We start from the raw sequence: 22,178 nt of genomic DNA, 5'->3' as shown, positions 1-22,178 counted from the left end.
ACCTTGCACGTGATAGGAAGATATGCGGATGATGTACAAATATTGCATTTTTTTTTGTGCTTTTCGAAGTTCTTGTATCTTGCAATACTTGAAAAAGAAGCCAATTTCTTATGTAGAGCCTGGAGGGAAATGTATGCTGGTTGACCTGCCTGCAGTTTTTGAGGAGAAATTAAAGATTTTGCATTATTTTGGACTAAGAAAAGACCTTTTGTCAACATGTATTCTTTATTCAACTTTGATCAGTTTTAATGCCATCTCTATCCATCCATCCATTGGAGCCACACTCTGTGCAGAGCGTTGGTGCTGCCTAAGCAGTCTCCTTGGCTATTGGACACAATCCTGGATGGGTCGCCACTCCGACACAGGATACCAGCATGCTGGCACTCATTTTGTCGACCTTGGAAGGATGACAGGCAGAGTCAACCCCACCTGGTATGAAATTAACAGCCGAGTGGGAACTCAGGATCATAGGATCCCAAGCCCACCTCCATAACCACTAACCCAACACCAAGCATCATCTCTATGAAGATAACAAATAATGGATCGGTCTCTGAAACACAGGAATTCTGCCAAATGGAGCACCTTCGTATTCTCACCACCCAAGATGTTAAATTAAATAAGGCCACTTCACCCAAATGTCCTTATATAATACACCCAAAGTAATACAGTACGTATAGTAATTCCTCTTTTGGAAAGCAAATGTGTGGCACAACAATACAAACCTATAGAATTAGATTGCAGCAACAAGGCAGTAATTAAAAATGGGAAGATAACTTAGTGTTAAATTTCTAAAAACAGCTTCTTCCTTTCGCAACATCTTGTAATGTAATCACCTTGTAATGGAGCTTAGACCCCTTGACCAAATTTAGACCTTTTAAGTCCCTTTTTACATCCTTTAGCCCCTTTTTCAACGTGAGAGACCCGCTAGACCCGAAATACTTTTGGAACATACCCTTTCAACCTTTACAGCCCTTGGACACCACAGACCTTTAGACCCCCTATAACCCTTAAAACCCCCATAGACCACTTGCACCTGTAAACCCCTTGGACCTGAAGACTATTTATACCTTCTAAGACCCTTTTCGACACTTTCGACCATATACATCATTTAGACCCTAACTACTGTCGGAATGTATCCTTTAGACCTCTTATGACCCTTTAAACCCCGGCAGACCCTTCAGACCTTTACATCCTTTCGACCTTTATACCCATTAGACCCATTATGCCCATAGACCCTTTAGATCCTGGTTGATAAGTTTAGTCATTTTTCAGACCCTTTCAACACTTTAACCCCTTTAGACCCTTACACTATTTAGACCTCTTTGACATTTTAGACCCTTCAAACTTTTAAGGTCTAAAAGGGTTTAAGGGTCCTTTAACTGGACAAAAACTAATGGAGCATTTTTCATCAATTCAGGACCTACACTTCACCTACTCATCCTTCTTAGTTTTCACTGCATGAATACAATCATGTTAACAGGCCTTTCAGCCCCTACGGGCCCATAATTTTCCATCAAATCAAACTGAAAATCAACTTTATCACCTCATGCACCCAAACTACAACCACCCTCCATTGTGAGACGAGCATCTGTCCCATTTGGGACGATTCTTTTTTGTTGTTGCTTGCGGGGTGACGTATCAATGCGTGCACTGTCCTTCGGGGGAACGTTGAGCCGAAGGACCCGTTTGCCAGCACTAGTTGTTGGGGGATATTAAAGATCCCTTGGTGTACTTTGTGAAGAGTAGGCGAGTATGTAATCGCCAGCATCCTGAAAAAGTCACAAACTCCTAAACCTTCCGTCGAGTCACCTGCATCTGAGTGGAGACCCTTTGGTTATTGTTCATCGTAGTTGATTCTCTCCTTGAAACATTTCACAATTTGTGACATGTGCTGGAGCTCTGTGAAGAGTGCATGGACCTCCCTCTAATTATTTATTTATTATTGTTATTTTTCTTATTTTAAGAATCTGAGAAATTTGAGATGGATAATAGTTTCGTGTAATTATTTCATAAAAGTTTAACTATTTTTATAGAAAAAGTTTTGAAGATGAAAAATTACTGAAATATAGAGCAGGTATTGCTTTGGACGTAACTTTTTTTTTAAAATACAGGTGCATCAGTCCAAAGTACGTCCAGCTTGTCTTTGTTACCTTGCGCTTACCCTGCAATGTTCATGCATCTCGTCGAGAAATCCTCATCATTGATATTTTCCTCCAACAAACTTCTTCTGTTCCTTGTAGCTTTGCTTCTTTGGAAAACGTTTCAGTGGCTGCATCTGCTTGTTGGCGATTTGAACGGTGAAGCAGTGGAGCTTGATGATAAATTAAACTTTGTTACGAACCATGTAAAGGCCTCATATTTGCCTTCCAGAAAGTTGCATCGTTCTCATTGTGACATCTTAGCCCAGAGACTCAACTATATCAGAGAAACAGCCTGACTCAACATTTCCTTGTCCTCTGGTGGTTACCTCGGTACTTTCTTTTTCATCCTCTCCACTAGGTGTCAGCACACCACAGGGATAGATTACCCTCGTGGTGGATGTACAGTACTTTGGATGTCACACACAGGCCTCATGATTTATTCTCACTCGTGAAATGTACAGTTGATTTTTCTGACACTGTTGCGATCACAGGTGTTGCATGCTCAAACTCTTCTGTTATACTCTAATGCTGAATTCAAATTTTCTTTTTTCCTCCTGTTGGTGTACAGATGGTGGCTTGCCCAAGGTTGTGTGCTTCCGCCATGTGTGGCAGGTATTGATGAGTTGATGTGTGTCGTGTTCGGTGAGTAAGGGGCAATAAACCAGCCGAATTGATGCAATGTAAAACATTCGCATAATTTCAGTATTATTTAACTTATAGGTGACAAGATAGTTCCAGTTAGGGGCATGCTCACTATTGAACGGTCTCATCTGGGTTAGTTGATTAGATTTAAACTCGTCCAGAAGCCCCCGTTTTCGTTCCCCTTCAGGCACATGCACGTCTGCGAGCCCCCAGTATCTTGTATCGAGCTGGTACACCTGCAGAAGGTTGTGTCAATATCCATGGCATCTTTTAAAAGAATTGACTACTGTGCACCAGTACTTTACCAAATATCTAGTTTGAGGTTAGTTGCCGAAACAATGTTATGTGGATTCTGTGTGAGTGCTGTGATATAGAAGCGGCGGCACAGTAATGACGGGTCAAATGGCTTTTGCGTGCAATTCCATCATCGGCCAAATAAACCTTTCAGAACTTTTGATTCTGCAAAATTTGATGCAAGCAGGATGCTTGAGCAATATAATCTTCGCAGTACAATAAAATAGCCTTGTATAAATGCTCCATGCACATCTCAAGCCATTTCACCCGACTTACGGTGGCTGGCTTAAGATCTCAGGGTCTTGAGTTTGAGCCACTGTTGGCCGTTGGATTAACGAACACCAGGTGGGGTTGACAGCCTCTCATCCTTCTGAGGTCAGCTAAATGAGTACCAGTACTGGTAATGGAGCGCACTGCATCAGCGGCACAGCCGTGCCCCCAGTAAATGATGCAACCAGCAGCCACAGACTGCACACGATGGCTATTGGGGGGGGGGGGCAACATGAGATGGTGGTGTACCATGTATTTGAGGACTTGGAGGGAAGAGTGGGATTGAACACCTTCACAAAGACAGTTACGCAAGCAGGATGGAAAAGGAACAAAAAGCAGGTGGTGTGCAATAACCCTGGATTAATAGGGTTTAATGAAGTGGGTGTTACTGGAATTGCAAGACAGTTAGTAGAGGAGCTTGGTGGGGGGTGGGTAAGAGGATTGATCGAGGAGAGGAAGGACAGATGGTAAAAGAGTGGCCGCCGATGCCATATATGTACTAAAGGGATTACAAAATGTACATTCTTATGTTTTGTTAATGTTTTTTTTTCAAAAATAGCAACTGTACTTTAATTTGGGACAATGATTATCACCAGCTCTGTTTCTGAATGTTTGTGCTGAAAGTCCTGGTTATACTACGGTATGTTTGCTTTAATATCTCTGATGGTATGGTAAGCATGCCTGATGATATACATACTAGAATACAAGACCCGTCGCTTCGCTGACGGGAATACCAATCTTTGCTGTGATTGCTAATCAATGGGGCAAGAAGAAAAAGGATTCTTGGGAGTGCGAGGATAACCAGTATTGCAAGTTGGCGTTAGCAGTTTCAACATGTGCACAAGTACCCATTAAAAAAAATTATTATTTGAAAATCTTTTTTCATCACAAACCTTATCAGGAGTTTCCTGAATCCACCGTAGTTCGGGTTATTGAAATTGTTAATCCGTTCTCAAGTTATTACATGACAAACAGACAGACAGACACGGCTCCTTTTATAGTATAGATTTACAAATGATTTTTTTAGATCTTCGTGGAGGATCTCTAAGTCTTACTCACGTTGTTGTTCTTGTGGACTTTTTTGTTTGAGAGCCTACAGTTTTCATCGAAACTTCCTGAAACTTGGTGTATATATGTAAAACTACCCTGCGCAGAGAGTAACCATCTCCGATTTTGAAAATTCCTCCTAGAAAAAAAGTTATGACGTCAAAATATCTCCGCTAATGGAAATCACCTAAAAAATTATCTCCGAAACTAGGCAAGTTTTTTTGAATTCTGTTTGCGGGAATCGAACAGGGCATTAGCAGAGATGAATTACCGCACATATATGTCATATCACAATTCATCACTATGACGTCATATCAATTTTTATGATGTCATTCCTATTTTCTGACTTTCTGTTTCACAACCCAGAGTTTTCATCGGATCTTCGTGAAACTTGCCATGTATATGCAGAAAGCCCACGCGCAGGCAGGAACCATCTCCGATTTTGGAAATTCTTCCTAGAAAAAAAGTTGACGTCATAATATCGCCACTAATGGAAATCGCCAATACCATTATCTCCGAAACTAGGTTTGTTTGAATTTTGAATTTTTTTTAAATTTCGTTTGAATTTTGTTTGTTTGAAGTTTGAATTTTGAATTTTGTTTGCGGGAATGAAGCCGGGCATTAGCACAGATAATTTATCGCAAACCTGATACATCACAATGACGTCATATTCGTTTTTATGATATCATCATTAAGAGGATGAGGATCTTAGCTCATTTGAGCTTGTTGAAATGGTTTTCTTTGAGACAGCAATAGACATTTATTTGTGTAATATTAAAGTTCTAAGTTATCACTTTCATTGATTTTGCTCTGGCTTTGGTTGTTGAAGTGATTTTTTTTTCTTTTGGCGCATCTTGAAAATTTTGAAGGAAGATTGGGGTTCATCACCAAAATCTCCAAATAGGTCACTGGTTTGTATGGAACTTATCTTTGACGAAAAGGCGCTCTCGCTTTCTCCCTCTTCCTCTTTCTTCCTCTGATATTGTAGAGTATTTGATGCACTAAAAACACCCAATCCCTTATGGGAGCAACCTTGAGGGAAGAGGGGTGGGGAGATAGTGGGGGACAAATATGTTTTGTGCTATGGGTAATTAATCCCCCCCTCCCCCACTGTCTGCAGCAGGATTAAGAAAACCACTTGCACTGTGGCACATGTACAGGCAAAGATCATAAGTCATCCTCAACACCCCCCCCCCCCCAATCATGGGGACCAGGGGAGAGGGTGTTGTGCCCATGACCCGACACTGGAGACTACCAACACAAATGCAAAATTTGGTGGAGATCAGCACAGCCCTATTTTTACTATGATTTTCAGACATACATACATACATACATACATACATACATACACACATTTGCCTTATTTGTCTGCTACCGGTTTCAGTTTCACAAGAGGGGAACTATGGGTTTGCTCTCCATCTGTCCTTCCATCCATCTGTCCCACCTCTGGTTTATAGAATATTTTCCCATACCCTTTAATATATCCAACTGAAACTTGGGACATGACTTTACTATGATGTTACAAAACAAGTTCGAATTTCAGGGCATTTTGTCAATTTTTCACCGAGTTATACCCTTTGTGGACTGAGAAAATATCATGTTGGGAGGAGACATCTATCACAAAGCAATTCTCACTTTTATTTAATAAAGTAGAATTGCGTTTAACCGAAACCGAATATTGTTTCTGTTGCATAAATTAATATATAATTCAAACTGAAGGAAGTTAATTGCTTCTGAGTGTATTTTTTTTTAATTTTTTTTAATTCTTGAAGATGAGATGATAAAGGTGATTATCTTTTATTGAAAACAGAGTATACCGAGTACATCTCTCTCAAATAGAACCACGACGGATGTATTTATTATCCCATTCCCACATGGAATTTGTATCTTCACCGAGGTCATCACTATTAGAGCTTACAGAGCCATCACTATACCTCGTCATATCCACAGCATTGTTTTATTTGCCATAAATATGAGATCGTTATTCAGTACAATCTCGTACATAAGATGCACACACAAAACGACGTTTCTGGTAAGCTGAAAAACGGATATCAAGTGCTGGCAGGATGTGATTGCAATGATTAAGTTCCAAATGAGACCAAAGTGACCTTCATGGTTGCACTATGCCATGTCCTCCTGTCCTAGAACTTGATCTTGTGCATGCACTTGATAACATGCTGCTTTGATGCGGACTGCATTGCATTATGCTCCTCATTTGTGCCCTGTGGAGTTGAAGTCACGATTTATCAGGAATTGGTTGCTGTTATTACAGCTTTGAAAGCCCTCTCTGGGAGCAATGAATATCAATTTGAACAAGAACTTGTCATTCGCACATTTGTTACCAATTCTCTTGAAGATGTGCGGGTAATGGCAGTGCAAAATAGCCTTCTGAGAGCTTTTTTTTTTTTTTACTCTGCAAACCTTGTATCTAGTATAATAAGGCTTGCAGAATAACATACCTGAGTTGTTTACAATTTATATGCAAGGATGGAATGAACCAGACATGAACACTGAATGATCACGAACCAAATGAATTTGGGTTTAAATACAAGGGCCAAACAATAAGTAACCTTAAAATGGTGATATAAATAAGAGAATGTAATGTGTGTGGTGTCATTGTAGACGACATATGTTATATCTATAGGTAAGAGTCATGTTTTGCCTGTTTTAGATCTGGCAACATTGAGTGTATGACATCAGAAGAGCAGTTCCAAGATGGCGGCTCCCTTAGAAGCATGCACCAGGGAGAAGCAATGTTCTGTCATTCGTTTCTTGGGAAGTGAGGGTGTGAATCCCCGTGAAATCCATCGCAGAATGAAGATACAACATCGTGACGCATGTTTATTGCCTCAGCATGTGTACGACTGGGACAGGAAGTTTAAAAGTTGATTGTCCGGTGTGGCATACGCTGCTCACTCTGGCCGGTCTCACACAGCCAACGCACCAGAAATGGTTGCAAGAGTTGAGTACGTGCTCAGGGAAAAACCGTCACATTACGCTGGATGCAGTGGCCTCTGAATTGAACATTAGACATGGTTCAGGACACCATATCATTCACAACGTGCTGGGGTTCCGCAAAGTGTCAGCAACGTGGGTGCCGAGACAACTCACAGCCAAACTGAAAGAACGGGAGTGGACGCATGTGAAAAACTTCTACGATGTTATGAAACAGAAGGCGACCCTTCCTTACAGCGTGTAGTGACTGGGGTTGAAAGCCGGGTCCACTACTTTCAGCCAGAAACAAAGAGGGCAAGCAAAGAGTGGCGCCATTCAACTTCACCGAAGCCCAAAACATCCCGCACACAACCGTCCACTGGAAAAGTGATGCTGACGCTCTTCTGGGATAGCCGAGGCCCACTTGTAGAGCATTACATGCCCAAAGGGACCACAGTCATCAGTGCATCAAACTGCGACCTTAATACTCATCTGAAACCACCAATCAGAACAAAACATTGTGGACTACTCACTCCTGATGTTTTTCTGCAACATGACAATGCTCGGCTTCATCCTGCCCGTGCTACAGCTGCAACAATTGAGGACATGCATTTTGAGTGTCTTCCTCATCCGCACCACTCACCAGACCTTGCCCATTCGAATTACCACATCTTATTTTTTTGTAGTCCTCATTTAAATGTAGACTAAATAGTCCTCATCGAGGCCAGGCCTTAAATATAAGAACTGCAATGATAGAAAAGTATGGAAAGAGAGAAGGGTGTAAGAGTTTTTGAGGAAGTAAAAAATCTACTTTTTGAAAAGGGGACGGTCGTGTTTGGGAAGACGTGAGAAGGTGAGGACTTCCAGAGTTTGGCAGTGGAGGGGAAGAAACAAACATCGTAACGGCCCACCATTGAGTTTCCAATGGCCAAACAATAATCATGAGATTTAGTGGCTTGTCGAGTATTCCTTGGTCTCGCTAATGGTGGAGGTACACAAGCAGCAAGTTCTTGTGAACAGAAACCAAAGTAATATCTGCAGAAAAGAGAAACTGCTTTCAAAGGAGATTGGAGAGTTGAGAGGAGTTTGAGAGAGAGAGAGAGAGAGAGAGATAGAGATAGAGAGAGAGATAGAGATAGAGAGAGAGAGATAGAGATAGAGAGATAGAGAGATAGAGAGATAGAGATAGAGAGATAGAGAGATAGAGATAGAGAGAGAGAGAGAGAGAGAGAGAGAGAGAGAGAGAGAGAGAGAGAGAGAGAGAGAGAGAGAGAGAGAGAGAGAGAGAGAGAGAGAGAGAGAGAGAGAGAGAGAGAGAGAGAGAGAGAGAGAGAGAGAGAGAGAGAGAGAGAGAGAGAGAGAGAGAGAGAGAGAGAGAGAGAGAGAGAGAGATAGAGATGAGAATAAATTGAGTTTTTGAAGTATTAAACTTAACTTGATTACATTTGCCCCACTGGGAGATGTTGTCCAAATCCGAATTTAAAGAGGTGGCTGTGATGAAACGCGATGTAGATCGAGTGAGGGAAGATGGGGGCAAATGGGAAAGACATGGAGGAATGTAATGTCGAGTCATCAGCATACGAGTGCATTTGGACATTTGTGGAAGAAAGAAGGTCATTGATAAAAAGAAGGAAGAGTGTTGGAGACATGAAGGAACCCTGAGGTACACCGCTGTTGATGGGGAAGGGGGAGATGTTGAACCATCAACAATTACGGAGATAGAGCGGTCAGAGAGAAAGCTCGATATGAGAGAGCAGAATGAAGGAGGAAAGCCAAAAGGGGGAAGCTTAGATATCAAATCCTGATGACAAACTCTGTTGAAGGCTTTCGAGATATCAAGGCCTCCAACAAAGGATTCCCCAAAGTTTCGCAAAGAAGAGGCCCAGACATTCACCATGAAAGAAAGGATATCACCTGTCGATCTTTGGGCTACCTAAAGAGGCGCATGGTGGAACCACTTTCCGATCCGACGAAGAGGTCCAATGGTGGAACCACTTTCCGATCCGACGAAGAGGTCCAATGGTGGAACCACTTTCCGATCCGACGAAGAGGTCCAATGGTGGAACCACTTTCCGATCCGACGAAGAGGTCCAAAAGGCGGTGCACAATTGCTTACACAAGCAGCCAAAAAACGTTTTTTTTCTCTCTGGAGGAATCCAGGCCTTCGTAAAGCACTGGGAAAATGCATTAAACGCAATTGAGATTATGTTGAAAAATAACACAGTTGTTACACAGTTGTTGCAAAAATAACACAGTTGAAACTGTTGTTGTTTTGTGAGATATTTATGGCTTAATGAGTCTGCTTCTATAGGCTGGAAAGAGCAATTGGGTCTCAGGCACATGGTTTTGAATGGCAGCCGACCAGTGCAGGTTGGACACCTAGCAACAACTGCTTCTCTCCATCTGAGCAAGGAACCCACCTTGTGTGGGGTATAATCCCCATTAAGGGAAGACCACATGTCCACGTTGTGACTTCTCCCTTAGCTGTGGTTTGTTTAACTGTGATGGTTCATTAAAATCATTGCATCCATCCTCTCAAGTGGTGGTAGCGAGTCGAGCTGGACAACCGTTTGATTTGATGACATTAAAATAAGATTGGGGGCTGGAGGGTGTTCTTAATCATGAATTTCTATAAATGGGATTAAGTTTGAAAATAGTGGAAGTAGGTTTTTTAGTGAGTTTCTCATACAGGTTCTTCATGTTGGAACCTCCATGAGGTGTTGAGAGGCATAGCAAGACCAACCCAGCATGCCTAGAGCGTCCATAGTTGTTTAGTTTGTTTTGATGTTTTATAACTTACTCACAGGAGTATTTTTAGAACTTTTTGACATAGTATATTTATTGCAAGTTATTTTTTTTAAGGAATTGTGACCGAGTCTCTAACAGCTTCTCGTTGTAGTTCATTAATCCAGGTATACTGTATGTGCCACCGAAATAAATGTGTGCCATATCTCTACCTTTTGTTTTTCCACCAGAATTGATATATAGATATATATAAGATCCAGGCTCATTGAAAAGCAATGTGACCGAGGATAAAAAGGCAAGGCAACGTACTGACAGTATGTTAACTTTCTCATACAGACTATGTATGACTGTGACGCTCTGCCAGGACTAAAGACAACATCTGACAAAGGGCAGATGGCAACTCAGGTAGCCAAGAGGGGTAGTGGAACCCCTGATGTGAGGCGGATGAGCTCGTATTAGCCAACAGCAATCATCAAAAGGAGAATGAGCTGGTATTTAGCCAACTGCAACCACTAAACGACACCTGTAGGGAAGAGGGTGGGTACACAGTATCGCTGGAGCTGTGAAAGGCATGTTCCTCGTCCGGTGGGTGACACTGCAGTCCAATTCTTCCCCAACCACTGTTGTACCATTTTCATGATATAAGTGGGCACTGATATTTGTTATCGGTGCTTATTCGTAAATAAATAAGTGGGACAGTGGCGCAATAGTTGAACAAAGCAAGCAAGGAGGAAAACTGACAATAAAAGAGGAGGGGTGGAAACACAGTTATCTTTGTGTAAGAAGATTTGGTTAGGTAGAATTAATGGAGGTATAAATGATTGCAGGTAGGGTTGGTGCACTGCCTGCTTTGGAACCCTGAAGGGAAGAAGTTGATTGTAATCACCTCCAGGAATCAGTTCTACACCTGAGAGAAAAGAGACAAAAAGAATGAGTAGAAGTATGCAATATTGCCTAGATTTCTTGGAGTTTACCCAGGAAGTGTTTTTTTTGTATACAATGTCGAGGCTCGTATAAGAGCTAACACAGGATGTACAACAATTAAAGGGAGCACGAGACAAGCAGGTGGGAGAGGGAAGCACAAAACAGTGGGGAACAGAGACATTAGGAGATCTGTGGAAGGGAGAGGGATGGGGAGGGGTACACGGGATAATCAAATGGACACTGCAGGGAATTTGAAGGAGGTGGGTTTGGGGTGGATTAACGGGGGTAGAAAAGATTGTGGAAGAATGTGTATCTTGAAAGAGCTGACGATGGTTGCAGGACTTGGAGAACAGAGGGAGCTTGACTGGAGGAGAGGCAGTAAAATAAAATAAAATGTAATCGCTTCTCTACGATGTGAAAGCAGCAGCCCTTGTGCTTCTGCCCTATCGTTGGAGATGCCAATAATGTTGAAAGATTGATTCCACAGAAACCAGGAGACACACGTCATGCCACCCTTTAAGTGAAAGCAGGACTACTTTGAGGTCTGGACAAACGCCTTTTTATGCCTTATTAATACAAACAATCCATATAATTACATATTGCAACCAATGTTAGATGCTGCCAATCATTGGGAGAGATGTTGCATTCTTTCTTTGGGAAGATGTGCTGGATCCCTGTCCTCTCATGGACAGTTCATGGACTGGGAGCAGAAATGGTACTTGTTTTATGGGGTCCTAATTTTATATTGTGAAAATCGAAGATTTTTCAAGTTTATTGGTTTGTCGATTTTGTTATTGTGTCTGTCTGTCTGTCTGTCTGTCTGTCTGTCTGTCTGTCTGTCTGTAACCTACAGGTCACAATTTTCAACCGATCTTCACGAAACTTCACCACATGGTAGAGTTTGTCATCAGGAAGAAGCTTATTGTTTTTGAGGTCAAAAGGTCAACGTAGGCCAAAGATCAACGACTTTTGTGAGTTTTCTAAAATCCTCAAATTTCATCCGATTGACTTGAAATTTGGAGAGGATTTATATTTCAGGTCACTGACTTCAACCAGCCAATTATTTTTGAGATCAACATGGACCGAAAGGTCAACATAGGGCGAATTTCTAAAATTGTCAATTTTCATCCGATTGACTTGAAATTTGAGGAGGATTTGCATATTTGGTCATTGAATTCAACCACCAATTATTTTGGAGATCAACATGGACCGAAAGGTCAACATAGGGCGAATTTCTAAAATTGTCAATTTTCATCCAATTAACTTGAAATTTGAGGAGGATTTGCATATTTGGTCATTGAATTCAACCACCAATTATTTTTGAGATCAACATGGACCGAAAGGTCAACATAGGGCGAATTTCTAAAATTGTCAATTTTCATCCAATTGACTTGAAATTTGAAGAGGAGTTCCATATTTGGTCATTGAATTCAACCACCAATTATTTTTGAGATCAACATGGACCAAAAGGTCAACATAGGGCGAATTTCTAAAATTGTCAATTTTCATCCAATTGACTTGAAATTTGAAGAGGAGTTCCATATTTGGTCATTGAATTCAACCACCAATTATTTTTGAGGTCAAATTTGTTTCATGAATTTTGCAAGTTTCATGCTTTGTACGACGTCGTCTTCTTGTTCTGTTTGTTTTGTCTTTGTCTGTTTATTTGTATGTCAATCGCCTACAGGTCACAATTTTAAACCGATCTTCATGAACCTTGACGACATGATAGAGTTCGTCATAAGCAAGAAGCCTATTGTTTTTAAGGTGAAAGGGTCAACAAAGGCCCAAGGTCAACAGCTTTGTTAAATTTCTAAAATCCTCAATTTTTATCCAGTTGACTTGAAATTTAAACAGTATTTGCATATCAGGTCATTGAATTCAAGCACCTGTTATTTTTTTAGGCCAAAAGGTCAACATAGGCCAAAGTTCAGGAACTTAGGTGAGATTTCTAAAATCATTAATTTTCATCCAATTGACTTGAAATTGTATGAGGATTTGCATTTCAGGTTACTGAATTTAACCACCAATTATTTTTAAGGTAAAATTTGTTTTATGGACTTCACAAGTATAGTGCTATGCATGACATCTTTCTGGTATTGTTTTGTGCAAGCTGGTGTGGTAAATTGCCCACTGGACAGTTCCACCTCTTCCTTTGCACACATGCTTCCCATGGGATGTGGTTAAAATAACCACTCTGCATCCAGCACAAAATTTTTCAGGAGACAAAGGTTCAGGAAGTTGAACTTCTTTTTACCTTGCTCTGCACAGCCGTCAGAGAAGTAGTGAATACTGACTATATCTTCCTACTGTGAGCAAAGGGAGGAAAGCAAATGGTGAAAAAAAGAACAAATTTAGGTGGTATTATGCTTTGTTGAAGATGACCAGAAGTCAGGTCAGGTCAGGTATGGGAGCATGCGCCAGAGCAGCACGTCGCTGCATCCACTTTCTGCTGGTACTCCAACGGCCTCCATCTGGCCATTCCCCAGGCAGATGCCTGGCGCATCCCCATCTCCTGGAGATGCCGATCAACCTGCTGCAACCACGAGGCATGTGGTCGGCCTATTGGCCTCCTCCACTCATGAGACTCCCTCGCTGAGAGAATCTTGTGAGCAGGATCAGCGTCAGGAAAACGAGCCACATGTCTATACAGCCGCAGCTGACGCTCACGGACTATGCAGGTAATAAATCTCATGTGAGTCTCTCTCAGCAACCGCTCATTGGACAAAAAGTCTGACCAGCGATAGCCAAGGATTCTCTGAAGAGACCTGGTACCAAAGGAATTAAGTCTCCGTCTCAGATCTCTGGTCAGAGTCCAAGTCTCACATCCATAGAGCAAGACTGGAAGCACCAAGGACCTGAAGATGCGGACTTCCGTCCTCCTGCACAGGTACCAGCAGTGCCACAACCCCATGATCCAGTGAACTCATGACTCCCCAGGCCCGACTCAGACGTCTTTTGACCTCTGGCACAGCCAGCTGAGACATGAATATCACTGCCAAGGTAAGTGAATCTCTCCACGACCGCAACATCCTCACCACAAACAGGCACAGACAGGACAGCAGCATCCAAGATGTCATTGAAAGCCTGGATCTTAGTTTTGACCCAGGAAACCCGTAATCCCAGCGGCTCCGACTCCTCATTCAGCACCTCGAGGGCCCCCAAAAGGATATCTAAAGTCTCCGCAAAGATGACTGCATCATCTACGAAATCAAGGTCAGAGATCTTGACATTCCCAAATGATGCACCGCAGCTTGATCTCTCTGACATCCTCCCTAGAATCCAGTCGTACAAGTGCTGAAAAGTGTGGGGGCAAGTACACACCCCTGATGAACTCCAATAATAATTGGAAATAAGTCAGAGATGGTATCACCACATCTCACAGCACTCTCAGTACCAGAGTAGAGTTCAGACATCAGATCGATTAGTTTTGGTGGCACCCCACTAAGACCAAGAATCCTCCAGAGGGCATCCTGATTCACTGACTCAAACGCTTTGCAGAGATCAACATAAGCTGCAAGCAGCCTCTGCCGAAACTCTCGTCTGCGTTCGGTGAAGACCCGAAGAGCAAGGGTAGTCAATCGTTGACCTCTTTCGTGTAAAGCCTGACTGCTCTGGACGCTGGTGCTCAAGCAGATGGTGGCAAACCCCATCAAGAATTATCCGAACAAAGACCTTGCCTGGCACTGAGAGCAGCGTCATGCCTTGGTAGTTGTTGCAGTCTTGGCAATCACCCTTCCCTTTCCAGAGAGGGACAACAAGGCCCCTCTTCCAGTCAGTTGGGATGATGCCTGTGTTCCAGGCAGAGCACAGAACTGCATGCAACGACACGAGTGCAACATGTCCACCAGCCTTGAGAAGTTCAGCATGGATGCCACAGATCCCTGGAGCTTTACCCCATTTCAACTTGTTCACCGCAGCCTGTGCTTCCACTAACGAAGGTGGACCACAGTTGATTGGGCAACAGTGATTGTAACACCCCTGATATCCAACTTGACAGCCAATGGATCAGCCTGGTACAACCGCTCAAAGTAACCGGCCCAGCGTGACTTCACTTCGGACTCCTTTGTCAAAAGCCTACCACCCTCTGCTCTTACTGCAGTACACCGAGGGATGGGCTTAGACAAACACAATGCACAAATTCCCCTGCAAGCAGGATGAGAATCACTTGACCACAGGTGGTGTTCTACCCCCTCACAGATTTCTCACACATAGGCCTCTTTTTCCACCCTCAGCGCATGTACAGTTTTACGTCTCAGCTCCCTGAGCAACTCAGCTCTGCCATTCAGCCTGGCTGTGCGACTCTGGTCAATGGTATCCAGTGTCCCTTGAGAGCCAAAATTCTTCTTTGCCCTATGGTGAGTTCCAAGACATCCACTGACAACATCAAGGACGGAGGTCTTGAAGGCACTCCACAACTCTTCAGGATCTGCCAAAGCACCCAGACCCCCCAAATCTCCACTCAGCTTGTTCGCAAACTTCTCAGCTACCCTCTCATCCTTGAGCTTGCCAACATCCAGCCGAGGCTGGGATGGTACCATTCTCCTGGATTTAAGGTGCAACTTAAGAGTTGCTACAACAAGCCTGTGGTCACTATTGAGGAACTGAGCACTCCAGTAGACCCTGCAGTTCTGGATCATCCTCTGGTGACCATCAACGAGGACATGGTGAATCTCCTTTGCCGCACCACCAGCGTTGGAATACCAAGTCCAGCGATGAGCTTGTGGGTGCTGAAACCATGAACCGGCCACCCTAAGTCCATGACTTCTTACAAAGTCAAGGAACTTAGTGCTATTCTGGTTCATAGGTCCTGACCCATGGGGACCAACACATGTCTCATAACCATCCCCACCAGTTCCAGTCGATGCATTGAAATCCACCAAGACTAGAAGTGTATCTCGCCTGGGGCACTGATCAATCACAGACTCGCGCGTGGCATCGAATGCGTCCTTCATGGTGAGATCACTCGCCTCAGTCGGAGCATAAACAGAGACCAGGGAAATGACACCTAAGGAGTGACAAATTCTTAGTCTCATAATACGCTCGTTGACCAGTGTTACCTCAATTATCATTGGAGTCAGCTTATTGGACATAACTACAGCAACTCATTGGCCATGGTAACCATCAGAGTGACCAGACCAATAGTAGGTGCAACCACCCGCCATGATCTCCCCGCAATCTGGTCTCTGAACCTCAGAGAGTGCTGCAATACCAATGTCCAAACGCTTGAGCTCAGATGATAACAGAGACAGGTGATCATCCTCTCTTAGGGATAGGACATTCCAGGCACCCACCTGAAGGGACCGCCTCAGGTTAACGCAAGGAGACCGCCGTCTGGTGGACGACACCTCAGCACCACCCCGACACACTCTCCCACAATCTGACCCGGGAATGTTACCCTGTGGTTTCCATCCTATAATCAAAGATTTGGGGTCCCGAATGTTTGCCCCAATCCCGTCATCTGGTGAGCTGCCCTGCTAAGGGAAGCTGCACAGGAGGTACTCCCACGGAGTAGGTTTTCAGATTTTGTTATGCTTCGAGAATGTTTTGTGGAATCAAGGGTTTTATGGTGGCCGGAGTGCAAATCCTGCCACCAACCTCCTAATCAGAAGTAACCCAACTGCAGGAGGACGTTCGCAGACACAGTGGGGCACTAGATATGGATGGCCGTTGGCTCACAAGGAGCTCCTCCACCCTTTGAAGAAGAAGTTTTCCAATAAAGAAAATGAAAGGGTGCACTGTACACTGAGGTCCCTTGATGAAATCCTTACACCACATATTGTAGGATGAAAGAATAGCTCTCTGAAAAATGTCCCACCAGGTACCCTTCCACTTCTGGTAAAATATTCTTCCGACTGTTGGGATGCTCTACTTGGCATTAGCTGATGAAGCGGTGCCACGTAAGCTGGGAAATTGATTAACTCAGAGAGTCCAGAAAGCCGTCGATGGTCTCTTTTGATATTCTTACATTGGAGTGCATCATTCAACCTCTGCATTGTTTTATCTGGTCTCCTCTGATGCTGTCTCCATGATCTTCTCCATCTATGCCAAGACAATCTGGGAAGAAGTGCAGCATGTATACTTAATTGTGCATTTGGTACACTGACTTATCCATGAGTAGCTTGTTGCGAGTTGGAGTTTTGGATTTTGATGGTGCATGCAAATGCAAACTGCCTGAGTGTGTACCACTACTCCCAGAAAGTGAGCACAAAGGGTAATGAAGGTTTGCAAAGCTACTGAAACGGTCGATGTAAGGATTGGCCAAATCCTCCTTGAATGTCACAAATAATTCTCAGGTTACCAAGCAGTTTGCATTGGGACACATTCCCCGGCATTTATGGCTGACTTGTTCCACCTCAAATATAATTTCCTCATTTTAAATTTCTGTTCCTGGTGTTTATTACAATCCCCTTGCTCATCAATGGGACTTCAGGATGTCATCCATGTTCCTTCTTTAGCTGATGATTCTTCTTTACCAGGCACATGGATGTCTTGGAAAAAAATTGTCAGTTCTTACAACTATGAATGGTGATCGTCCAAATCTGCAACTTCCGTTTATCGGGTTTATAGGTATTTGTCTCGTTGAACTCGTCGCCCAGATCGTTCATTCATTCATACCCGAAGACTACAATGAAAACTTTTACACAATAGTTATAGTTTCGTCCTTTTGAAAGTATTTATGTAACAGTTGCGTGGCAGGGAAGCATGAAAGGCCGACCTCTCGTGGTCATGAGTGACATTTTCCAATGGGGGCAGGTTTCTCGGATGGTCCAGATTCAGGAATCTCTGTTCCATAATATGTCTCCAGCTTTCTCTTAATCTTTCTTCACCTCGCCAACTTGGAACTTCCCATCGCTTGGTTTTTGCTTCTCAGTAAATCCTTATGGGCAAGGAGAAAACAAATACCTAATGTTGGATTATTGGCACGGGGAGGCTTCAACGTGTTCACACCTTGGAGACATGTATTTTGCTTCTACTATTCATCACAGAGATTATCCTGTCCCAGTCCCTGATGTAATTTATTGTCTGCATGAGACCCATTAATTGAAACATGCACCATCTTGCTCGGTTTTACACTAGCTTTTCTGCACTGGTGTTTCATTGACCAGAAGCAGCACTTTCTCCAGAGTTACTTCAGCTTCAGATGCCTCCAGAGGATAGTTGGTGATGAGGCAGAGGATTCAGGCTTTGTAGACAACGAGAACGCAAAGGCCACACTCTCTCCTCATTGCAGGCTCTCCTCTTCCTTTCCTGAAAGAGTCTGCGATCTTTGGAAATTCAGCCTGAAAGAGTTTGAGCAAAATTTGTCTGCTGTCAGGATTCCAGAATGTGTCAAAGATAGGATTCCTTGAACGGTCCTTTCAAGTAATTCTGCACATGCTTTTTATGATGCTTCTTCATGGCGTCACAACAAAGCTTAAGAGCTTGAGGCATTGTGAGAACGAATCTGATAAGAGCAATGACATTACAGGAGTCCACTCCTTTATAATCTACTGCACAAAAGCAATACATTATTAATCGCCTTTATTGATTGGTCATCTCCTGAAGGTTTCCATTTTTGAATATCCAGGCATGGAATGAGACGTTTACTTGCATGTACTCAACTCTGCAGATGTACTGTGAAATGAAATTGATACTGGAATGGCACTTGGTAGAGCGCATACCTCTGCCAGGGGGGTCTGATGCTATATATCATTTTTAGCCCGATCGCTCAATGGTGAAGAATCACATTAAAAATTCTCGAATCCGGATCCAAATCTTCACCAAAATCGAATAAAACTTTCTTGTCACACACCCATCCTGTTCACCAAGTTTCATCCGAATCGGTCCGCAACTTTTTGAGATATCGTGCTATATATCGTTTTTGGCCCCATGTCTCAATGGTGTGAATAATCACTTAAAAATTTCTCGTATCTGGATCCGGATATTCACCAAAATCTAATCAATTGGTCCTTGTCATACACCTACCCCGTCTGCCAAATTTCATCCGAATCCATCAATAACTTTTCAAGATATCCTGCTCAGACAGATAAACAGACAGACACAGGTAAAAACTTAACCTTCATCCACTTTCGGTGGCAGAGGTAAATGTGACCATCTGCAATGTAAGTTTATTTCACGATGCTTGCAAATACTGGATCGAGGCTACGGCATAGTAAATTTACAATTTATAGGACATTTCATAAAATTCTCTATTTCTGACATCATATAATGCAAATTGGTAAATGGTTTCTGTATAACTTTTATTATTTATTTTCTAAAAAATTTTTGGGGTTTCTTTAAACACTTTTTTTTTTGCACAACGATAACGTGCAGTGTTAAACTGACTGTAAATGCTGAAAATTTTAATTGTGTTTTGACGTGCCCAAATGTGCACTATAGCACAATGATCTAGTGGCATCACTTTCGGAGTCTTAATACCACAAGCGTATTCATGAAACATCTTGCATGCGTTTAAATGTATTATTTATGGAGGAAAGATAAATTTGAATTGAATAAGAGAAATGTATACCAACTTTTTAGACATTCCTTATTCGCCAATCTCATTGACATTCCTCAGATTATTGTGCTGGTGGAAGAATATTTATATCTTTTAAAACAGATATTAAACGACAAAAAATTTCAACTAAATTTTGTGCCTGGAATTCCCCCAAAAAACTTGCAGGTTGGTTAAACATTTGCATTTATCAAGCATGCTATTGGTTGTGCTGCGATCATATACGATCGTTGGTTGTGCAAGAGTGCCCTCACCTCTGGGGTCCGTCACGGTTTTGATGTCTGAACATCATCGACATCAAAACATTACATTTGTATCCTGGGCCTGTTTTTTCAGAGCATGTTGCGGATGCCATGTTGTTTTTTAAAGATTCTGAGGGTTTTTGTTTTTCTTTATGGCAAACTACAATGTGGTGAAGTTGTGTGTTATGTTTGTAACTCGTGGCCAGACACAGCTATAAACTGGAGGTAACTTATTTCCACTCAATAGCGCGCTACATGCCGAAGCAGGAGAAGTAAAGAAGAAAAATCACAGCTTGACCTATTACGTCACAGAGTAGCCCATGATTCAAATAATACAAGAGTTGGGTCTATACTTGGTTCTACGTCACAATGTGGAGACAAGGGCCCTTTTTAATGCTTAACTGATTGGAAGAACTTGTATGTAGAAAAATTATTGTTTCCCACCTCAATTAATGCAAAACCAATAAACTGTTTCACTTCCAGGTTGGTATCTTTGTTAGTTTTGTCTGAAAGAATTTAACTTAAATTGATTTCTGTTTAAAAAAAAAAAAGAACTAGGATAAAAGCCCATCAAAAATGATTGGTTGGAATTATTTTATTTGAAATATTTGTCGTGTACTTCTCATCGATGCCAACTTGTTCGTACTTTTCAATCGTGAACTTTGTTACATTTGCTTGTCCAACCAATATCAGTAGTGTCGGCGTGTTTTTTTTTAAATCTTGTTTCTAACCAATCATTTTGCTTGACTCGACAACTGGGCTCGAGTACCTCCCTCTTGAAGGATGAGGGGAGAGGAAGGCTTTATGTGAGTGTGAGGACGCGTTCCTGCCTGGCAGCTCGCGATTTACATCATCGTGGAAATGACTCACTGACTTGAGTTTAACTCGAGTTAAACTAAAGTTCACTGGAGTTCACAGCCCTATCTTCAGTGACGCATTTCTTCTCTTGACTCACGGAGTTTCACGCCACATGTCTGTTTCCTGGCCCTTTTCTCAAAGCGATTTCAACCTGCAAAGACCAGATATAGCACGTTTGGGAGAGAACTTCCCACAGCCTACATGGGTGTCAAAAATTTCAGCATATATGCTAGAAGGGAGGACATTCTCTATCCATATGGACCACAAGTCATTGACATATACTCTCAAGTCAGGACGCGATCATCACTCTCCAAAAAAAGTACGACATCTTGATTTCATCTCTCAGTTCACAACAGACTTGAGGCACATCAGTGGCAAAAACAACTCTGCAGCAGATTCACTCTCCCGAGTTTATGTAAATGCTCTGGATATATCTAACATCATCAATTTCACTACCATAGCTGAAGCCCAACAGCATGATCAGGAGCTACAAATGCTGCGAACCAATTCAGCATCACTCCAGTTCAAAAAGGTACCACTCCCCACTTCTGAGGGAAGGATTGTCTGTGACATTTCCACAGGTGATCCTCATCCGAACGTCTCCAGCGAATAGCAACATGCAGTTTTTGACTCGACACAATTCGCCTCACCCTGGAATCAGAGCCACTCAACATTTAGCCACTTGGCAGGGAATCAATCGGGATGTCAGTGATTGGTCCAGAAACTGCAGAGTTCCAAAATACATCTAGAAGACGTGGTCTAGCCGTCAAGTCCATTGGCCAACTGGTTTTCTGCAGTTTTTTTGGTACTTGAAACATTGGGACTGTTCATTGTTTTACACTGCAATTTTTAAACCTTTCTGATCGATCGCTTTCTTCCTATGTTGACAAATGCTGGTCACTAGCAATCTAGGAAGGGGGTGGGGGGTACTTGTCCTGTACTTTTCATTGGTGCCAACTTATTTGTACTTTTCCATCATAAACTTTGTTACATTTATTTGTCCAACCAATGGCAGTCGTGTCGGTGTGGTTTTCATCTTGTTTCTGGTTTAACCAATCATTTTGCCCAACACCACTACCAGGCTCGAGTACCTCCCCCCTCAAGGGACGAGGGGAGAGGAAGGCTTTAATATTAGTGTGAGGATGCTACCTGCCTGGCGGTTCGCTATTTACACCGTCGTGGAAATGACTCATTGATCTGAGTTTCACTGTAGTTAAAATAAAGTTCACAGGAGTTAAACTGAACCTCATTGGAGTTTAACCGCATCGCAGCCCTATCTTCAGCAATGCATTTCCTCTCTTGACTAACGGAGTTCCTTACCATGTGTCTGTTCATGGCCCTTCCCTCAGCAGTGCTTTCCTCTCGACACCACGCAGAGCTTCATACCAGCCTCCAGGTATCTTGTTCACGGTCTATCTTCTGTGGGTCTTTGTTTGTTTCAACCGCAGAACTACTATCATCAAACCCCTTTTAGTGGGCAGCTTATTCTCACGAGCACTGGTCATTTATGACACCCGAGTCTCTGAGTGGATCATATTATTTCATGGACACAATGGCAGTTGGCCCACTGGTAATACGCCATTT

At 42.7% G+C, this 22,178-nt stretch overlaps 1 protein-coding gene across 8 annotated transcripts in view; it reads left to right on the top strand.

Moving 5' to 3' along the window:
- The window catches only part of LOC147034175 (A-type potassium channel modulatory protein KCNIP2-like), a 385,242-nt gene that overhangs the window by 240,433 nt on the left and 122,631 nt on the right, over positions 1-22,178 (top strand). For 2 of the 8 annotated variants that reach the window (XM_085878034.1, XM_085878080.1), the window contains exon 2: positions 2,710-2,783. The exons of 4 other annotated variants lie outside the window; for them this stretch is intronic. In XM_085878034.1, coding sequence (XP_085734160.1) covers positions 2,710-2,783 — 74 coding nt within the window. The remainder of the gene's footprint in view (positions 1-2,709; positions 2,784-22,178) is intronic. 2 more of the 8 variants (XM_085878051.1, XM_085878087.1) reach the window with 1 other exon arrangement.

Source organism: Eptatretus burgeri, chromosome 1 (genome assembly GCF_056783735.1).
Source record: "Eptatretus burgeri isolate ZD-2024b chromosome 1, Ebu_testis_v1, whole genome shotgun sequence".
Taxonomy (NCBI): Eukaryota; Metazoa; Chordata; class Myxini; order Myxiniformes; family Myxinidae; genus Eptatretus; species Eptatretus burgeri.
This window is presented reverse-complemented; position numbering and strand designations above follow the sequence as displayed.